The sequence below is a fragment of the Hakea prostrata genome, chromosome 10, assembly GCF_041222555.1.
Source record: "Hakea prostrata isolate BN-2017 chromosome 10, UWA_Hpros_2, whole genome shotgun sequence".
NCBI classification, from domain to species: Eukaryota; Viridiplantae; Streptophyta; class Magnoliopsida; order Proteales; family Proteaceae; genus Hakea; species Hakea prostrata.
Genome location: NC_142609.1, coordinates 40,785,945 through 40,807,681, shown reverse-complemented (window position 1 = coordinate 40,807,681; position 21,737 = coordinate 40,785,945). Strand labels below are relative to the sequence as shown.

The 21,737-nt window shown below is 37.8% G+C and overlaps 1 protein-coding gene and 1 pseudogene across 1 annotated transcript; one reads left to right on the top strand and one right to left on the bottom strand.

The window, feature by feature from the left end:
- Positions 1-129: 129 nt before the first annotated feature.
- Positions 130-9,486, bottom strand: LOC149002982 (OBERON-like protein). The gene is made up of 3 exons (XM_089137212.1): positions 9,168-9,486; positions 6,922-8,091; positions 130-1,021 (listed from the first exon to the last, which is right to left on the bottom strand). The coding sequence occupies exons 2-3, from the start codon at positions 8,060-8,062 to the stop codon at positions 540-542; spliced, it is 1,623 nt and encodes a 540-aa protein (XP_088993338.1). The 5' UTR covers positions 8,063-8,091; positions 9,168-9,486; the 3' UTR covers positions 130-539.
- Positions 9,487-12,696: 3,210 nt separating this feature from the next.
- Positions 12,697-14,882, top strand: LOC149002981 (uncharacterized; annotated as a pseudogene).
- Positions 14,883-21,737: the final 6,855 nt, after the last annotated feature.

Genomic DNA, 21,737 nt, shown 5'->3' with positions numbered 1-21,737 from the left:
GGAGAAACAAGAAAATGTGAATTCTCTGAGTACACAATCACAATTACCATCTTCAAGACAGGAATGGAGCTTTTAGTAATTGATGCACAGGGTACTCAGCCAACTCCCCCTTTAGGAAGGCTGTGTCAAGCTTTCTCTGAATAGGTTCTAGGCTTAAAACACATGCTAAAGCCATAAAACAGAGAAGAATATGGATTTTATAATGTGATCAGAGATCCAGAATCGATTCATTGAATGGAAACCAATCACAAACCAGAAGGTGTAGAAGACAAACACAAACACAAACAGAACATCACCCGAATAATTATCATGGACATACAAACAGTACAAGTAGGTGCATTTCCCTTTTTGTTTTGGGAACAGATGTCAGTGGGTTCACAAGCCCAAAAATATCATATTTCATGTCTTGTGCGAACAGAGTACAACATTAATAATATAAAGTTTAAAACTCTTGCAAAGTAAAACTGCTGCTTAAGCATGTCCTGGAACTTGCAAAACATCATCATCTGTGAAGGATCACTACTTCCACCACTACACCGTCATGTCCGAGAACTTTCCTGAAGCTTTATCTTCTCAAACAGGTATTTCTTTTCAGCCTCGGCCTCATGCATACGTTGTTTTAGATACCTGCTACCATAATCCTCTACCTTCTCTGACTTTGCCAGAGCAATCCTTTGAAGTCTCTCAGCCTCTTGCCTTGCCTCATTGGCCTTAAGCTGAAACATGTCAGCTTCCGCCTGCTTCAGCCTCACTATACTCTCCAGTTCATCAATCTGTTGCTTCTGAAGCTGCCTCTTCATATTTAGCTCTGTCAACTCCCTGGCCTTATCCTCAAGTTCCTGATTACATTCTTCAACAGCCAAACTGGCTTTTTTGAAAATCAGAAACTTTTCTTCTGCCACAATTTCCATCTTTCTTATGGCTTCCTGAACTACGTCCGCAATTCGGTTACATGCATCTTGAGGAGCTACCAGACGTGCCCCCTCAGATTCAGGATTCTTTGTTGGGTCCACCTCAAGCTCTGCATGATGATAAAAAGTAAAACTTATAAGAGTCCATAGCAGGGAGAGTAAAGAAACCATACTATAAATTGTCAAAAAAAAAAAAAAAAAAAAAACACTATTCGCTGCTGAAGAACTAAATAAACAATATTGGGCTCAATTCAGAATAAGACTGATGGGTTTCCAATATAAAGATAGCTTTGTAATTACTGAACAAACCTTCTGCCCCACCCAGAATAAGACTGATGGGTTTCCAATATAAAGATAGCTTTGTAATTACTGAACAAACCTTCTGCCCCACCCAGTACCTCTACAATCACAACTGAACAGGAAACTCAAATTGGTGTATCAGGAAACTCAAATTGGTGTATCAAGAAACTACCATATCAGTACAATAAAGCAGATAAGAATCTCAGACAATCTCTAAACATTTCAATAGGGTGACAACAGGATGCCTAAAACTCTGGGAAGGTTGGAAGCAGCCCAACTTGAAAGAAATCCAAAATCTACTGAAGGTTGACATTAGTCAACCAAGGCCAGGCTATGCTTGGTTGTAGGGAAGAATGGATTAGCTAAAAGAAGAAAGCAGAAATCTATCACCTTCCCTTACTACAGCTGATATGGGTAATTTGAATGGCATTGAAAGTATCCTTTCAAATTCAGAGATATCCTCCCCCCACCCCAAAAAAACAAAATCCAAACCTAAAAACCAACCTCCTAGAAAAACAAAACACAATTATCAACAGTCAAATGAAGTATTTAGTAATACGAATGTCCAGAGCACCCTCATCATCTGCATTCTGCTCAGCAGTGTACTCCCTCCTTTGTCCCTCCGGGCTCCGGTCACACAATCACCAAATGTAACGACAACATGGTTAGTGGAAAAGGCATACATCCAAGGTCACTATCTTATAGTTCCACGCCCATGCCGCCTCAAGTGGCTCTCCCTTGGCTTGTCTTGAGTTGGTCCAATTCCCAATTCGGATCTAATACAATCATTCTTTGCTCTACTCCTAGTCTTGTCACACATCCTCCTCAACATCCTAACCTCTACTACACTTATTTTTTAAGGCTCCTCTTGGTTGCCAACATTGCCCCATAGATCATAATCAGTCTGATAAAAGATAACTGTCTTATGGAATTTCCCTTTAAGGCTAAAAGGCAAATGTTTGTCACATAAAACACCAGAAGCCCCTCTCCACTTCATCCGTCCTACCTTAATCTTGTGAGAAGTGCCATCCTGAATCACCTTCTGTACTAATGATAGAGCCCAGGTATATAAAATATTTACCTTGTGGCATCTCTTGAACCCAAGTCTCAATACTTCATCACTTTTCACAGTTTGAATGAAGTAAAACATCATATTGCTCTACTTTGTTCTACTTATCTTCTAACTTTTGATTCAAAATTGATATCCATAACCCAAGTTTGCATTAATCCCTTCTGTTGTCCCACCAATCAAAACCATGTCATCAACGAACAGCTTACAACAAGGTTGGCTTATAAGATCACCCTTCATGAGTGCAAACAAATAAGAGCTTAGAGCTGCACAATTGTAGGTGGGAATTCATTTGATGTGAACAAGGTTGAATTTGATGAATAAAATTATGAGTTTGGAGGCAGGTAATGTCATGGTCTTCTTGGGAGGGCCACAGCAGATTTAAGTGTCCTTCAAGTTCAGCCATCCTTCTTCAATTTTAGCAGTCAATCTTGTAAGTACAGCAGCAGTCCAACCCTAACAGCAGCCTACCTTCAACACCAAGTAAGTATACGCCCCTTCCCTACCCTTAGCCACCCTCCCAAACCTTAAAACCATGACCCTAATGCCCTTATCACAGCCTTTCTAATTTTCTGGAAATTTTCTGCAGGTCTCGGACTTTTTCCTAGACCTAAAAATTCAAGATCAGATCTACGACAATCTAGCCGTTAAATCTGTCCCAAACTTTAGCAACATCATTCCCCTAACCCTAATGACCTTCCTTCCCAGTTTCGATCGATCAACCCAAACTCACTAACCCTAGTTCAACTGAAACTCTCATAACTCCCAAACCCCTCAATTAGACTCTAAACCCTTTTAGGATTAGCATCCCACCCCTTCTCGTACACTTGATCCCAGTCCCAATCAAATCCAAGAATCCCAAACCCTTTAGGACTCTTCAAACACATCCCAATCCGTCTAAGACTGACCTAGACTTATAGACTTAAACCTGAAATTACAAAACAGTAACAACAGCCCCCTTTTAAACCCAACCAAACTCTATAACAGCATAGAATTTCAGTTCTGGAATTAAACTACAGCAACCACCAAGACCCTAAGACCCTTCTATTCAGCCTTTAAAATCCGGAAACCAAATCCTATACTTAATTCCCAGGTCTAAAACCCAATTACAACACAGTGCTAACCCCTTAAAAACCATATCCCTTCAAACCTCAAGCTGACCGAAACCTCCAAAAAGTAACCCTAACCTTTGCCAACCTTGAGACTTGAGAGCTCTTCAATTACAAGCTTCCACAACCCCAGAAGACTGTTGGTTCACAGAAAGATGATCTTGGAGTGAACCCAATCTAGGGCAATAATCCCCAAGTCAAACCCTAGAATCTGGGTTTACATCAACATTACTTTGGCCTTTTGCAGTTCTAACATTTGTCATTGTGGCCTCATACATGCATAGTTGTCAAGGCGTCGTCTAAGCGTCCAGGCAGTCCCTGCCCAGTCAAAGCGACCATCACTTTTTCTGAAGTCAACAAACCAGTCGTTTTGTCACTTAAAGCGTCAATTAAGCATCCAAGCGGGTGCTTTGAACGCCCAACCACTGCTTTATTGGCTTCTTCACCTTTTTTTTTAATCTTCTATAGAAAAATATACCAAATCCATGGTATATAGAATACAATTGTATTGGATTCCAATCTAAAGGGTTGTATTGGTTATTCTAACACAAATAAGTGGCATATGCAATATAATTGTATTAGACTCCAATCTAAAGGGTTTTATTGGTTATTCTAACACAGTGATTGTAGGACAATATACATGGAATCAAATCAAAATAGAGTTGGGTGAAAAGAAAAACGAAGAAAAAAACCCAAACTAAAACACTCCTCACGGTTGTTGAAACAAAAAGAAACCTAGCGTCTCTCTCTCTCTCTCTCATGTCTTCTTCCTCACGCTGCAGCGAAGGCTTCGACTTTTGACATCGCTCTCTCTCCAGTCACCGGCAGTAATTATAACAACGAAAATCACTGCCACTTTCCTTCGGCAACTTATTTTCTCTTCCCCCCCCCTTCTTTTTCCTCTGCCACTTTCATCTTTGCTGATTTCTGGTCGCTGGACTTGCAGGTTTGAGCAGTGAGTTAGTTGGAGAAGAGGAGAAAGTTTTACTGGACTCCTTGTGCAGCTCATTGCCTTGATCTTATGTTGGAGGATATAGGTGACATTAAATCTTAAAAGGTTGTGATAACTAAGGCAAAGAATGTGACTAAGTTCATCTATAGGCACACTCGCCTTTTTGAAGCAATGAGATCCAAAACAAATGACCATGATCTTGTAAGGGCTGGTGTGACAAGATTTGCAACATCAATTTTGACAGTTCAGAGTCTGCTCCAGCATAAGGATGCTTTAAGGGCTCTATCCATTTCTGAAGATTGGAAGAAGTCCCCTTTGGCAAACACAGAGGCAGGAAAGAGAGTAAAAGAAACTATAATTGCTATTGTGTTTTGGAATGGAATGCAAGATTTTTTTTGAGCTATAAAGCCTCTTCTTATGGTCTTAGGAATTGTGGATGGCGATGAGAAGCCTGCTTCGTCTTAAGTTTATGTTGCTATGAGAAAAGCAAAGCAAGCTACAAAGGACAACTTGGGGGCAAAGGAAGATTATGGAAAAAAGTCATACACCTTGTAGATTAACTGTTGGGAGACCCAAATGGACCGTCCTTTATATGTTGTTGCATTCTTTCTTAACCCTAGAATATTTTTCCAGTTTAGTGAAACCATTGATGAGGATGGTCTTGTTTTGTCAGAGGCATAGATGGCTTTTAATGAAGTTATTTTAATGTTAATTCCTGATGTAGAGAGACAAGACAAGATCTGTACCCAAGCTGAAGCTTACAGAGAAGGTCGTCTTTCCTTTTCCATGGCTATGGCAACTAGGCAAAGAGCAATCTCAAGTCCAAGTAAGTAACATCCTATATATTATATAACTTAGTTTTTTTCCTGAATTTTATTTATGTCTTTTTAGTTTCTTGGTGGAAATCACATGTTGGTTCATCTCTTGAGCTTATGAAGGTTGCAATATGCATACTAGGTATATGTTGTTCATCTTTTGCTTGTGAACGCAATTGGAGCATGTTTGAATTTGTAAGTAGTTAGTACTAAGTACTTTCTTTAAAATTTAATCCTTAATACTAGGTATTAGAAATAACATACTACTTACTACATACTATGTTAATGCTTACAAATTCAGATTCACACCACTAGGAGGAATAGGTTGGAACACAAGCGCTTGAATGACCTAGTCTATATTCAATACAATCGGCAGCTTGATGAGAGGTTTAGGCTTTGGTGGCTTGAGAACAGAAATTATGATCCACTAGTGCTTCATGAATTCGATTGGAGTAGTGAGTGGATGGTTGACCTATGATCTAGAGCATCCCAACAAAGATCTTAGATGGAGAGATGTTGATAGAGCAATGGGGGCATCCACAAGTGTTCAAGGCAACCGACCAAGTAGAATAATGACATATCATCGTAGAGGCAGTGGGAGTACTAGCGGCCCTAGTGGGGCAACTAATGTTGATGCTACTGCTGGGGATTCATCAAATGGAGAAGGCGATATGGAGATGGATGTTGAAGATATGTGTGATGATATGGATGTTCCAGATGACTCTAAAGTCAATGCAGTTAGGACATCTACTACTCCAAGACAACCACAGGAGGAAGCAGGATTGCCACCAATATCATTTGATGATGACTTTTGAGTTTTGGTTTTTGATTTTATAACATGTATTTGACTATTTGACTATTTGGAAATTGGAAGTACGAACTTTTGATATCTGGGGGAAGAGACCCAGTAGGGTTGTTTAGTTGTTTTGATATTTTGGTTGTTATACTTTGAAGTTTGATTTGTGACTTTGATGTTGTTATATTTGAAGTTAATGACTACGCTACATTTTACAGTTCAATATATTGACTATATGAATGATTCATTAAGTTTGCAAAATGTTCCATACTAGGAATTTTATGTGAATTTTGATATTTGAATCAAATATAAAAAAATTAACACTAGAACGCTTTGACCGCTTAATCATTGCTTTTTTGGCGCTTTAGTACCTTGGGAACCCTCCATCGCTTTGGTCACTTTGTCCCTTTGACAACCTTGTCTACATGTCCTTCACTATATCAATTTAACTAGTTGAGCTCCCTCTCTTACTTTGAATCTGTCGAATTAGCTCTCTAGGGACTCTATCATATGCCTTTTCTAAATAAATGAAGATCATTTGGAGGTCCTAATATATAAACATACTTCAATGAACGAAAGTAAAACCTACTCAAAATGGTGTTTCTAACCAATCATAGACAAAATAACCAAGTTGACAGCATTTAGTTACTACCAGAAGGGAAAAAAATTTAAACAAACAAATGTTACTTTTTCCATTTGACTCACTCAGCAAATATGTTCCTGTGAAATAAAGATCACAATACCAACTGAAAGGAAGGAGTGAGACTGAGTAGTCCAGTAATTGTGCAAATGGCAACACACAACTCCTCAAAGAACAAAATGACATTTAAGAATTCAAGATATATAACCCAGATCTCCATGAAAAGTTATTTCTTTACATGTTAAGCTTCAGACTGCTAGCATGAGTCAATGAGCAACCGCATGTGGTAGGAAATTGTTTTAAAAAGCAGTTTAAGTGAAATCACATACCTTGGAAAAATAACAACATTACTTTGGATGTTGCTGACTCCGAAGCTCCACTTTTCATCTTCTCTATGAGATCCTGACATTTCCTGAAAAGACTCCTTCCTTTGTGATCCTCACTTCCTCGGAAAATCCTACTAACATAATCAAGTTCCCTCATCAAAGCTTCACGATCCCAGCTGGGTGCACAATGTTGGAATATATCTTTGACCCACCCCAACAACTCAGATGTCCTATTGCAAGCTTGGCACTTAAAAAGCATCTCAGCAAGGTCTGTACTGATCTTAACATGCGGGCCCATACCAATATGCCCATTTCGAATTGCACAGTCTGTATGAGTCCAATGAGAACACAAATCACAACCAACCCAACGACATGTGTTCACCTCGAAATCAAACTTGTTGCAAATAACACACATGCAAAGATTGCAGAAACCATTCCTATTGGAGCATATTTCACAGGTACAATCCTCTGCAGGTAGCTGACTTTGACATGCAATGTTTCTGCATCTCTTGTATGCAAAAACCTCAATGAGAGAAGTCTCCGACAGACTGATATTTGGATGCAGAAATGCCTGAATTCCTGTGTTTATTGCAACAAGAATTTCCAGCTGTACTCGATGTGCTCTGACCAATGTCTTCGTCGTCAAATCATTCCTGCTCTGAACAAGCTTTTGCAGAAACAAAAACTCCTCCCTATGCTCCGAACCCCCATTACCTTCAAGGATACCACGAAGCTCGCTCTTAAGCTCTTCTAGAAACTCATCACGCAAATGAAGCATTTGATCAGAGATAGTCTCAACTCTTTCTCTAGCTATATCACGAAGTGACATCTTGTCTGAAGTAGAGAGCCGACGAATGACTGACTGCCCAGGGTAGTCATTCTCTCCTTCTTTCTCCTTCTCCAGCTTTTTCCCCATTAAGGTATCTGCAGCAGGCCAGGTTTCTTGTGAACTAGCACTCTCCGATGGGGACTCCCGGACCTGCTCTGAATTTGATCCAGGTTCTTGAAGATCAGGGGATCCACCAGCATCCATCGATAAAAGAGATAGGGACGTCTGCAACCCACCAGAATGTGGTTGCCGATGCGGAGGCAGCATTCGCGAAGGGGGCTGATGTTGGAATTCGGCACCCGAAGATACTCCCATCAAACACACGCCCCTACCTAAATCAGTAACTGCAGCAGGAGGAGTTCACCAGTCAATCATCTAATTCTGCTTCGTTAACGTCAAACAAAATGCACATATATATAGTTATAAAAAGGTAAATTTCTTGATGGAAGGAAAATAGTAGGAACAAACACAAATAGTATAAACAGCTCCAGAAGACGCAAACCAACTGGGAAGAAGTGGAGAGAGAGGAAAAGAAGGGTAAAACAGACATTCCAACTCTCTGAAGAACCCAAAAGAAAGTTCAAATCAACACCCCCCACAAAAATTTCTCACCTACTTTATTGTGTGCAGGGATACATAATGAACTCATAAACAAGATAGAATGGAGTATGGGACTTTTTTGGGATGGCAATATCCATTTTGTAAGCACAGGGAAAATAGACACCGATACAATGAAGGAGGCGATGGCGCGAGGCATTATTCAAGGCATGAGCAAAGCAAAGGAGTTAGGAGTACAAATTAAAGAAATTTGGTGCCAGGAAAAAGAACTTCTAGCCATGCTCAAAGGCAGTGACAGCAACTTATGGCCTCTAAAGTTGATACCCATTTTGGTAGAAGTTATTAGTATTGTAAGGAATCTTAAGCTGTGCGAACTCTAATCCCACACCCTTAAGAGATGATTATTAGATCTAATTCCACCTAGTACTGTCAAGAGTAATAATATAGAACTCTCTCCACTTTAAATTGTAAGTGTATGCACTACTTCAACTGAATGAATTTTCTTTTATCATCAAAAAATCAACACCCCAGAAAAAAAATTATTACAAATCGCAAACACCTACTCCAAAATTCTACAGCAAAATATTTCACAAAACCTAAACCAAAAACAGGAGGCATCAAAAGTATATGTATTTAATCAAAAACAATTGGAACCCTAAGGACAAGTTTGTGTAAAAAGAAACAAAGAGAACGTTATTTCATGCTCTATTTAACTGAATTACTCACCGCAAGTCTTCAGCAAACATTGACGCACAGATCGATTAAAGTAGAGAAATTGCTAGGGGAAAAATTACTGAAATTAAACTCTAGTGAATGGAAATAGAGGGGAAAACAAGATTTAAGAGTTTTACTTAAGCTTTACCTGGTTCAGACGAGAGAATATCCCCACCACCAGAAAACCCTAATCCAGCTCCACCGAGACACGATCACACGACCGACGAAAGCAGAGCAAAGAACGGGCTGCAAATTCAAAAACCGATTAGACAGTTGACACAGCAGGTCGCTTAAGCATTGACCAATTATGTACAGAGCAACAAGAACGTTTTTCTTCTACGCCGCGTTTTGAGATCTGACGTGGAACGCTGTTTGGTGTCTTTAGCTATGGAAGTCAATTTCTCGCGAGTTGAGTTTGAATTGGAGTCTTTTTCGTTTTGGCAAAAAAAAAAAGAGTTTGAATTGGAGTCACTACCCAAAAAACTAAAATTTGAAAAATATCGCTAAAATTCGATGTTTTGCTGGCTGCCGAAAAGATGAAAACCCCAGCAAAATATTGCCGATATTTCAGGGTATTTAGGTCAGGTGTCTCTACTCTTTGATCTTCACGAGGCTTCTTCTCCTAAGGTGGGACCATACGTATTTGGCCTTTTGTGGTAAATGGGGTTTAAAACTTTAAATTGATCAATTCAAGCCTGATACCCAAGTTCTCCATGATGTTGGTGGTACTTGGTTCTCGTGCTCAGCAAAGTTTGACTCGTAGCTAACAAATGCAAAGAAAAAAGCTCATCGGCTGCTGATGGTGGAGCTAACTAGAGAAGAGTTCATTGTTAGGTTTATTCTAAGTAATATATGGCTTGAATTAATTACTGGAGGTTAATAATTGATGGGATCTCAACACATCGAGCCAATGCACTACCATTAAATTTGAGATAAGCCAAACCGGTCAATTGTGGAAGTGAACTAGGGTTTCAGATTGCTATAATAAATAGTTATGATGGGAACCCTCCAATCCCTTAAGTTCTTTTGTTCTCTTCTCTCTCCACAAGAAAGATATACGGTATAAAAGACGAGGATGTACGGTAGAAAAGACAAAGAGATTGGAGAAGGCTTCGTCACTTGCAGATTTGACATTCAAAGTTCTGATTAATTTTCTTCAACATATGTTGTATGGTATGTCCAATACTTCCTAAATATCATATTGCATTCTAGTATGTCCAATACTTCATAAATATCATATCACATTCTAATTCTTGCATGGTTTTATTATCGATTAGGGTTTTGAGGAAAACCCTAGATGTTCTAACATTCATCACTTAATGAAATGAAGCAAGACAAGGAAGGAGAAGAAGATAACAGAAAGCTGGTGATCAGAAGTAGCAGCGGTTTAGGGCTTTGGTGTGATCAAAGCCATTTTCTTCTTCTTCTTCTTCTTCTTCTTCTTCTTCTTCCTCTTCTTGATCATAAAAATTGAGAAACGCAAAGGGTTTCTTCCTGTAATATGCTTCGATCTTCTCAATTAGTTTAGGGCTTTGGTGTGATCAACACCATTTTCTTCTTCTTCTTCATTTTCTTGATCAAAAAAATTGAGAAACGAAAAAGAGGGTTCTTCTATAATTTGTTAGTTAATAGAAATTAGGGGTTTCTTCCTGTAGATTTTAGAAATGGAGACGGAGATTCGAATGAAAGAAAGAGATACCCGATGAAGTTTACTATGCCTAATAAGTCGTAAGCAAAATGGTGTGGCCGAAAGGCGCATTGCACTTTTATGGATATCGTGAGGAGTATGGTGAGTATAACTAATTAAGTTAAATATCTATGGGATGAAGCTTTAAAAACATCTCTTTATATCCTTAACTTCCAAATCTGTAATTTTAGCTCCTTTTCAGTCGTAGATTAGTTGTAAACCTAGCTTGAACCATCTTAGAGTTTGGGGTTGTCTTGCAAAAGTAAAGTTGTATAATCCACTATTGGAAAAGTTGAAACTTATAAATATTGGCTGCTATTCTATTTCCTATCCATATCTTGTTTTTATCATCCCTGTAGGGACATCAAAATTGTGAATTCTTAAATAGTTAGTTTTATAGAGTTTGATGTAACCAAGAAGGATAGCTTGTGTTCCTAGACTACATAGTCTATCTGGGGTGAATATGACTATAACATTGGCACTATGATTGACCTCGCTACTTATCACAAACTTGTCTTAAATCCTTAGTTAGATTTGTGATTAGGGAGGGATGTAATATAATTGATGAAACACAATGATGTTTGGGAGCTTGTGAAGTTGCCAAAATTAAGGTTGTAAACCCATTGGTTGTAAGTGGGTAAGACCAACAAGGATTTCTAATGAAAGATCAAGAGGTTTAAAACTAGCTAGATTAATAGCTAGGGGATTTACTAAAAAAGAGGAAGCTGACTAGTGAGATTTTCTCACTTGTCTATTCTAAGAACTCCTTCAAGGTGATTATGACATTAGTAGCTCATTTTGAAGTGGAGTTACACTTGAATGTGAAGACTGTCTTCCTGAATAGAACCTTGATGAGGAAGTCCATATGGTTTAGCCAAAGGGTTTTGTGGTCGATAATTTTGATAATCTTATGTGTGAATTCAATAAGTTTATTTGTGGTCTTAGGTAAGTGTCTAGACAGTAGTACTTAAAATTTGATGGTGTTGTGATTTCATTTGGTTTTGTTAAGAACCTTATAGATCAATATGCATATGATAAGGTCAGTGTGGAGAATTTTATTTATCTCATTCTTTATGTTAATGACATTTTACTTGCTAATAGTGACATTGGCATATTGCGTGGGGACCAAGCAATCGTTATTTGAGAATTTTAAAATGAAAGACCTTATCAATGCATCTTTTGTCTTAGGCATCTGTTGATCTACAAGCATGTTCTTGATGAGCAGCTAGTAAGGTATATAGATTTTTGCCTTTGTTGATTGTCAGGATGATAAAAAGTCCATATTTCTTTGATAATAGGAGGGACAATATCATGAAAAAGTACAAAATAGGGTATGATTACTTCTTTTGTTATGTAGGCAGACTTTATAGCATGCTGTGGGTCAATTACTCAAACAATTTGGCTAAAACATCTCATTAGGTAGTTGACAGTTTTTGACTTTGTGGATAGACTTATCCGGTTGTTCTGTGATAACAATTTTATGTGTTTTTCATTAATAACAATAAAGATATCACAAGTTCTAAACACATGAATGTCAAGTATTTGACCATTAAGAAAAATGTTACACCACAATATAAAATATTGATATAGAGCTTTTCATTTATTGTATACGAAATGGAATATACAAAATTGTGATATTCTGTAACTTTTGAATTATATGATCTTCAGTTGGTATGTTAGGATTTGATTAGGCACTGAGCGTGATTTAGTGCCTTCCAGCACTTCTGAACTGGGCATTTAAGCTTTAATGGCGGCTTGTTCTTGGATTTCTTTTTATTTCTCCCTTCTCAACGGCAAAAAAATCCAATTTTGTTGGAGGCACATCTCTTGTGTAACTGTGTTAGAAGCTGATGCATGACCATCCTCTGCTTTGCTGATTCAGGTTTGAAACTTGGTTTCTTTCTTTCTTTCTTTCGACAGTTCTATCTTTCAGACTGGTTTAGTGTTGAATTGAGCCTCCATTAATTTATTTTCTAAACTCCCCAGAACGAACCGAGAATTTTGTATTTCTTCAGTCATGCCTTGCTTTGTCACCTCAGTGACAAGTCATTCCAATAGAATCTGCAGAAAGGCGTGGTCTTGTTCTCAGTTACTGAACTCTTCTGTGTCATGCTCTGTTGAAACGATAGATTTTCCAGACGAAGGAAATATCCCTAACAATAATGGTTGTCTCCCATCTCAAAACCTAAATTTATGTTACATCAAGTTGCAGCGTGCTATGCAGAGTCGTGCCAAGTTAGGTATTTATGATAAACTTTGCACAACTTAAAACTCATGAGTCTTATAACTGGGAAGCCAACTGTGTAGGATTGTAATTCGTTAATGTACTATTATCTTAAGTCAAAGAATGCCTCAATGCAAAATCTACTTGATCTCTATGATCTAATGAGAGGATTTGGATCTCCTTCTAATGCCTTGACTTACAATACTCTCTTGAATGGATTACTCTCTATGGGCACCTTGCAAAATGCATTTTATTTCACAGAAGAGATGTGTAGAAATGGGTTTATGCCATCTTTCAATCTCTTGTCGAGGTTATTGAAAAAATCTATCGAGTTGGGGAGTTTAATGGGTTCTCCTTAGGTGTTTGAGTTGATGTTGAAATGGGTATTCTCCAACCGAAGCCACTTCACACAGGTTGATTTTTTCCCTAATTGGAGCTCAAAATTTTGATGAGGCATATTTTGTGTATTCTATGCTTTTGGATGAGGGTTTTTTCAATACTTTGTGCACTCACAATTCAGTTCTTTGGGCTTTATGCTAATCTGGCAAGGTTCATATTGCTTTGGAATTTTTTATTCTCTGAAGAAAAAGGGGCTTGTTCATGATGTTTCTTCATATTCAGCATTGGTTCATGGGTTTAGCAGAGACCGGCTGTGGGAAGGAGCTTTTCATGTTTTAAAAGAGATGCAGAAGGAAGGGTGTAAAGCTAATGCCATCACCTATACTAACATCATCAGGTTTCCTTGTGATGATGGGAAGATCGATGAGGCACTTTGCCTTTTTAGTAGAATGGAAAAAGAAGAGTGTGAACAAGATTTGGTCCCATGCAATGTTGTAATTAATCATGCACTTTGTTCCAAAGGTAGAATTACAAAAGCTATTTGATCTCTGTCCTGCTATTGATGGAAAATGGTTATCTCCCTGACCAATTCACCTATACAGCGTTTGCTGCAGGGCTATTAAAAGTAGGAGGAATTGGAATTGCAACTGATTTCTTGTGCAATTCCGTCTCCAGGAGCTGTTTGGTGGATGTTGCTACTTGCAACATCTTTTTCCATTGCTTATGTAAGGAGGCTAAGCCGGAAGAAGCATTATCACTCTTAAACACAATGATGAAGCAAGGTTTTACACCAAATCATGTGACATAACACAATCTTGAATGGATTCTGTAAGGATGGTAATGTGGATAAGCATTGGAGCTCTTTGATCACTTTGAATGGGCTAAGGATGGACCTGACTTGGTTTCCTTTAATACCATTCTGGCCATGCCTTGCAAGCGAGGAGATTCTGCAATGCTTCGAAGGATCTTGAATCGTATGGAATCTGAAGGTTTTACACTTAATATAATTGGTTCAACTTGTCTGATTCAATATTTCAAAGAAAGGACATTCTCTGAGTGTTTAAAGCTTTTGAAGAGTATGATCTGCAATGGCCGTATGCCTACCATATTCACTTACAATGTGATTTTGGACAACCTTTGCAAGAATGGGTCCATTGAAACATTTCATACAATATCCTTCTAAATTCTTTCAAAAAACTAGGAGATGATCTGATGGTAGAAGAGTTGTTATGGGATATGCACAACCAGGGAATACAGCCTGATTTGGATTACTTATGGGTCCTTTATCAATTGCCTTTGTAAAGAAGGGAAGGTATCAGTTGCCCTCTGTCTGAAGGACCGGATGATAGAGGCTGGGCTTAAGCCAACTATCACTTTATACAACATGTTATTGAAATCCATGATTCGAACTGGCAAACTGCAGGAGGTTATCTTGCTATTGAAAGATATGGTTGTAATTGGGGTCGAGCCAGATATGAAATCTGTTGATATTCTAAATCAAGCGATTTCTAAAGGCCAGCTGAAGAGATTCCCTAAGATCATGGAAGCTTTTAAACTTGTGATTAGCAAGGACTACAGCAGAGACACTTAATGTTGGCGAAATAACAGGCTGAAAGACTAACAAATCTGGTCTTTTGTGAAATTTACATTGCTATCACTTCTGCTTTGATGGTCAATTAGATTGGACTGGTCTTAAGAAAGCTTCCCTGTAAAATATTTACATGACAAAAAGCATGACCTATATTCATTCTCTCCTTGGCAGAAAAATTGAATCTAAGGAGTTGGTCTTCTGAATCTCTTAATTCCTTTATATTTGGTCATTTTGTTATCAAATCAAATGACATGACTTACAGTGATGTATGATATCCATACCAAATATTCATGAAGATTTGATAAGTTTAGCTGGTTCTGTTCCAATTATTTTTATCATGATATTAGTGTATGTACAACCGACCTTATACCTTTTCCACAGCATCAAGTAACTTATCTGTGTTGTTCTCCAATGATTTTGTACCAACTCAAAGCTTCTAATTATATTTGCTTCTATATTCTGTATTATCAGGTTGTCCTCCAACTAAGAAGCGCTCCACAAACTGATCCCAATCTTGTTTACCCATTATGATCAATAAACACCTATGCTGTAGAAGAGTTCTTATTGTTTTCGATGTGGTGAAGAATGACACATTTGGATAAATTGGTTGGTGGCGGTGTGGTTTTGTCCAAGAAGTTGAATCATCTTGACAACCCGAGATAAATAATTGTTAACTAAGTTGGATATGGATGAAAAACATAAATATAGAGTTGAGATAATGGATGAAAATGGATCTCTTCGACTTTTCAGCCGTCATGTGTTCAGACAAGATCAACCCATAGAAAGCTATGAGCAGCTCTCAAAAAAATTGTACGTTATGCTAGAGGCCTCCCACTAGCTCTTGTGATTTTGGGTGTTCAAAAGAAGTTTGGTTGACTAGGAGTGTCAATTGGAGAAACCAAGAGTGACAACCATTGACAAGGTCTCGGAAAAACTGAAAGTAAGTTATGATGCACTAGATAAATTTGATCAGAGCGCATTTCTTGATATCTCATGTTTTTTCATTGAATGGAACAAAGACCATGCAAGAACAATTCTAGATGCTTGCTATCCGAGCGCAGAAGTTGCAATTAAAAATTTCAAAGAGAGGTCTTTGGTAACAATTGATGAACATAACATACTACATATGCATGATCTAATAAGAGACGTGAGTGGTGGAATTGTTTGCAATGAATCTCCTAGGAATTATGGAGAATGTAGTAGGGTGTGGAAAAATGATACTCCTTTGATATATTGATAAACCTCATTGTAAGTACTAATAGCATGTACAATTCCATCTCTTCTTATCAATAATACATGATGTTTATTGACACACTAATATGAAAATTCATGGTTGCCTTGTTCCTTTTCTTGTTGATTTTTCTTTGGATAGGGAACATATGCCGTTGAAGGCTTTCAATTATTCCTCTTTGATGACGAAGACAAAGAGTTTGGCCAAAAGATTACTAATGGTTTTTCTAGAATGCCAAATCTAAGATTTCTTCAAATTTCTTGCTTGGATAAAGTTTGCCGATATATGGGGGAACATTCTCTTCAACCAGGAGTTGGTTTAAATTCCCTTTCAAATGTACACTATGATAATTTTTATTTGGGGAACCTCATTATGCAGTGGAGCAATCTCAAACTAATTTGGGGGGGGGGGGGAATCAAGGTATGCCAAATTTATTTGCCAATTTCTATTATATTTATTTGAGTGAATTTTATGATATGCAATTTGTGGAAACTACTTTTATCCTCCAATCTCAAAATGCTGAAGGTATTCAATCTTAGCTTATCTCATTTCTTAACCCAATTAAACGCCGAATGTCTCTGGACTCCAAAATCTTGAAAGATTGTGTCTCCAACGTTGTGAAAGCTTGGTCAAAATCCATGAATCTATTCATTGTCTAAGGGCCTGTTTGGTTACATGAGTCTGAAGATTTCAAATATCTAGAGATTTCAAATCTATGGAGTCATAATTTATAAAATTAACTGTTTGGTTGTGGAATGAAATTTGTGGATTCATCCTAAAAAACTATTTGATTGACGTGATTTTTGTGAATGCGCAAATGTTTAGGTTTTTTATAGTAGCAATGAAATCTTTAAATTTCACCATTTACCCATAAATCTACTAATTCACGTTTTTAGTGTAAAAAGATGAATCTCTAGATTTCATGAATCTAGAGATTTTCACAACCAAATAGGTATAATTTTGAGATTCATGAATCCTAAGAATTCAAATCTCTAGATTCATGTAACCAAACAGGCCCTAAGGAAACTTTAGAATTGCTGAAAGGCTGCAACAGTTTAAGAAATCTTCCACATGGCATCAACAAATTGGAATTGCTTGAAATACTTGATGTTTCTAGTTGGCCGGAAAAAGCCGGAGGGTGGGGAATTGAAACATTTAAGAATGCTTGATTGGAGCGGGGGGGGGTAGGGCTCTGGTTCCGAGTCATGGATCGCCCAAAACAAATTAAGAGCCTCCGAGCTCCATCAGTTTGGTTCTCTGTAAAAGCGCGCCGTTGGAAAGATTACCATACTGGTCAAACTTGAAGCAAATAAGGGAGCTAAACCTTGTGGAAAGTAGAAAGTTGAATGAAATTGAGAGCTTAGAGGGTTTGAAGTTTGCAAAAATTATAAACTTACATGCTTTCATCAAATTGGAAACTTCTGTGAAGAAGAGAATCTTTCAGATTTGCTCGTTTACTCAGACTAAGCTACTTAGCTTTAAAATTGGGAAACCACTTCTCTGACGTCTGATTTGGTTTCATGGACAGGATATATGTACAGAATTTGGAGATAAGCTCTGTGACATCTTTCTTCTTGGGAATGAGGTTCCAAATTGGTTTTGCTTTCAGAGAGATTTGCAGATTACTGTTCAACTTCATAACATGGACGATCAAGATATCCAGTGGAGTTTTGGAAATCAATCACTGCTCAATCTATGGATGTTCATTTGATGCTAGGTATCTATCAAGGTGTCCCCAGAGCTTCATGGCCTTCTTGCAGTCTTTTAATTGATGGTGTCATCTTGTTTTTGGGATCTTTGTCAAGTCTACTTATAGTAAATTCTGCCCTTCATTGGCAAATTCACGCCTTAGCCTTCATTGTCAAAATCACAAAATAGACGAGGACCAACATCTAACAGAATTTGCAATAAGCTCAAATCTGTGAATTTGGTTGAGATGGAATGGCATTTCTTAAATCCATTTTCATGAATTGTTGATGAGTGAGTAAACCATCACCTACAAAGCGTCATAGTAAATTTTCAAGAGCTAACATCTTCTGAAAATTTTAAATAAGTTAATTTGGTCCCAAATCCTTCTTATTATGCTGTCAGATGTATATTTCATTACCATCAAGCAAAATCTTTTGATTCTTTCGTTTTCTTGATATTATATCTGAGAATTATGATTTTATCAAGAACAGTTCTTTTGAGAAAGTTGCCAAAGTTGCCAAAAAGTAAGTGCCGGTTCATTGGGCTTTCCTATAGAGATAGTATACAGAAGTCTTAACAAATTCAATAAAAACTGGCAAACTGAGCTGAGAATCGGTCAACATGATTGTTGTGATTACACCAATGGTAGTTATAATTCCCTTAAAAATCCTGCATTACTAAATTAGCTCTTTAATTGAGACTGTTCAATAGGTTTGTTTTGCCTATGTTGCTGGATAATATTTGTCAGACTCATTTTTTTTTTCTTTTTCCTTTTGGGAGATGGGGGTGGGTGAGTTCTTCAACCTTAACCCCTCTGCCTTTGAAGGTTTGGTTGAGCACCTTAGTGGTGAGGAGAATGTGTTGAAGCTTCTAAGAGGAAACCTGGCTGATTGAGTCTGTGCATTCAGTTTATGTCTGTGCTTATCTAGAACATATATTGCACATCCTGATGCATATGGGGTAGCCCATGAGGTATCTCGGGGTCTCGGACTCGGAATGGGCTGAAATTCGCCATGTTGATCCGAAACAAGTTCGTGGGAAGGACTCAGTGTGTTGCGGTGATGAACGTCCCGAATCGTTTTGAGGGTGTTTTAGGTATTTTACTGTTTTCAGTGGCATTTTTATAATTTTATTATTTTTTAGGGTTTTTTTTTCTGCATTAAAAAGCCATGTTTTGCGCGTCTTTTGGAGAATAGCTGAATATTGTTGTTTCTAAAGAAACTTGTGAGAGACAGAGTTCTTCATTTTCTATTCTACCTTCTGTTTGGTTTTGTTCTTTGTCGTTTCGGCACATCTGTTGCCTGAATTTAAGTTATCCATGCACCTAATGATACAAAGTATGCTTCTATGTATTTGTCATTTTGTCTGTGCAAAAGTTCTGTTATCAGTTATGGATTAAAAAAAAAAAAAAACTGTTCCAAATGAGTCTTAGGGATTGTTTTGTAAGTCTTCAAAACAGGTTAAGAGGATGATTTCTTTACTGTCTCCTAAATGTGAAATTTTTAAGAAGGAACGGATTTTTATTTGCGGCAAATAAAAATCCAAGAAGGAACAGGGCTTGAGGATAAAATAGAAATTCCATTAGTACTGGTAAAATGATCATCTTGTACCAACAATTAACAGCCAGAGAACTTTTTCTGAACCAGTCTACAAGAGAATATCACGAGTTTCACGGAAAATCGAGGGTCTGCATGTGAAAACGAAGACAAAAGGCCAATTGATCGTCTTTTTTTGTAGAATCTCTATTTGCTTTTCTGACCCCAGATTCCATCACTCTAGCAATGAGTCCTACCTTCTATATATCTTTTCACATTGCTTTTTCTCCTGCAATTATAGTGTCTTTTTTTGACTTTGGGGTCGATTACAAAATTTTCCATTTGAAAATCGGATAATGGAGAAGCAACTTCAATAATGCACGCTGATCACTTTCCCTTTTCCTTCTGAGCAACTTCCCTTCTGATCTTTTTTGCATGTATAGCTTCAGCACAGTGGGTCTTGCCTTGCCTCGATCTCTTGAGATCTGTAATTTCTTATTCTTTTTGTCTTGGTAACAGAAAGTCATCGTATTTTTCTGATCTTCTGCTGCATTGTCCATGGCAACCAGCGGTGCCTCGTGTCTTCAGGGGCGGAGTCACGATTGAATATTCGAGAGGCGAAAATGAGATTTTGCTTGGGAGCAGTACTTATGGCACCGCTCCAAGCAGTGCTTACGTGGCACCACTCCAAGTAATGAAGGGTTAGATTTTAATTTGGGTGCTTCGATTAAATCTTGACTGCACATTTTTTTTTTTTTGATACCATTCATTAAATCACTGGTATTGCAAGAGCTCTTTTGGAGAGAAATTGATATCACAAGAACATGGTACCCCAATGTCAACCTCTAGATGTCATTTTTCTCTCGAGACTGCATTTCCTATATCCCTTGAGATGGTCAAATTCAAATTGCTTCTCGTGAATGAATTATCTACTTTGATTGTGTTGGCATATACAATGGGTGCATTTAGGTGTTACAATTGCTGACAATGGCTTTGTAGCAGTGAGATGGAGTTGGTAGATGATTCCTTTTTTATTGTTGAGTTTTTGGCATTGAATGGAATAAGATCCTCAATGCAGATTTCTACGGTGGGGATCTTGTGCGACCAACTGTTCCAAATGAGTCTCAAAGATTATTTTGTAAGTCTTCAAATAACATACAACCTTGACAAACATGAAGGCCTTTATGTCATTATGTGTACCATCCAATCAAGAACTGCTATTCTTTGTACCCAGGATTTGCTCTCGCTGTAATCCTGCATTATCCAAATCTTAACACGAAACCTTATAGGTCTATAAACCACAGAGTGGTCCTGCAAGAACCCTAATATTTAGGAAAGTCACCCCAAAGTTTGGCGATGGAAAACTCTTTGTATTCGTCATTTTTATGGTTTGAGGAACAATAAAATTTGAGGTGTTAGGACCGATCTCTTGTGTGGTGCAATGCTGCTCTCAATGAGTCCAAAGCCTCTATTACTAGGTAGAGGATTGTGCTCCCTCACCCCCTTCAACCACTCATATAGGAGGAAGCCCACTCAAGCATTAACAAGGCAAACTAAATGTGGATTTCTCTTCCTAAATATGTGGTGAAGGAGTATGAGAAGAACAAAATCTTCTACTTGCAAGTAGAGCATCTCAGCTTGTTCGCAACCTAGTGAAGAGCAGAATTTGCAAGAACCCAAAATCGGGGTTGTGGCTTATATAGAAGGGCATGTCTTCTATACTTGCTCCATATTATTTATGTTTCCATTGCTTCTTAATTTGATTAAACAAGTGTAGTAACATTTGCATGGTTTTGGGCATGAATAAAGCATCTAATAGTCCAAGGGTTCGATTCATATTGTTTATCTGCATTCAACTGTAATTAGGACAAAATCTGCAACTGGACCAAAAAGTGGAAACTGCTTTTTTTCTTCTTCAATCGAGCACCACAAAGTATATGATTATTTGGTTATTTGGGATTTGAATTTGTTCAATAACTTTTGCATTAAAAATCAAAGGAAAATTTTCAGTGCTACCTCTTGATGTACCCCCTAATATTAATGCCACCCTTGAGTTATCCAATTTATCAATCACTCTTTGTATTGATATCACATCCTTCATTAAATCACTTTTCACTCACTTTTTTCAATTGTAGTTCCCTAGCCCTTTCCAAGCCTTCTAAGGTCGCATAAACTTCGTCATAGTTTATACATAGCCGTATGAATACCCATAATGAATCCACCACTCCTGTGTTTGCGTCCCCTCCATGGCCTTGGTTTGTGATAGAGCTACTATATAGTGCATTCCAAAAAATCTCCTCCAGTTGAGGCTGTCTAGCTTTTAGACCGATTTGTTTTGTAAATAACAACTCCCTTTGGCATATGCACCTTGTTAACTTGATGCTCTTCAAACGCAGCTCCCATTGTAAATTGTATATCATGC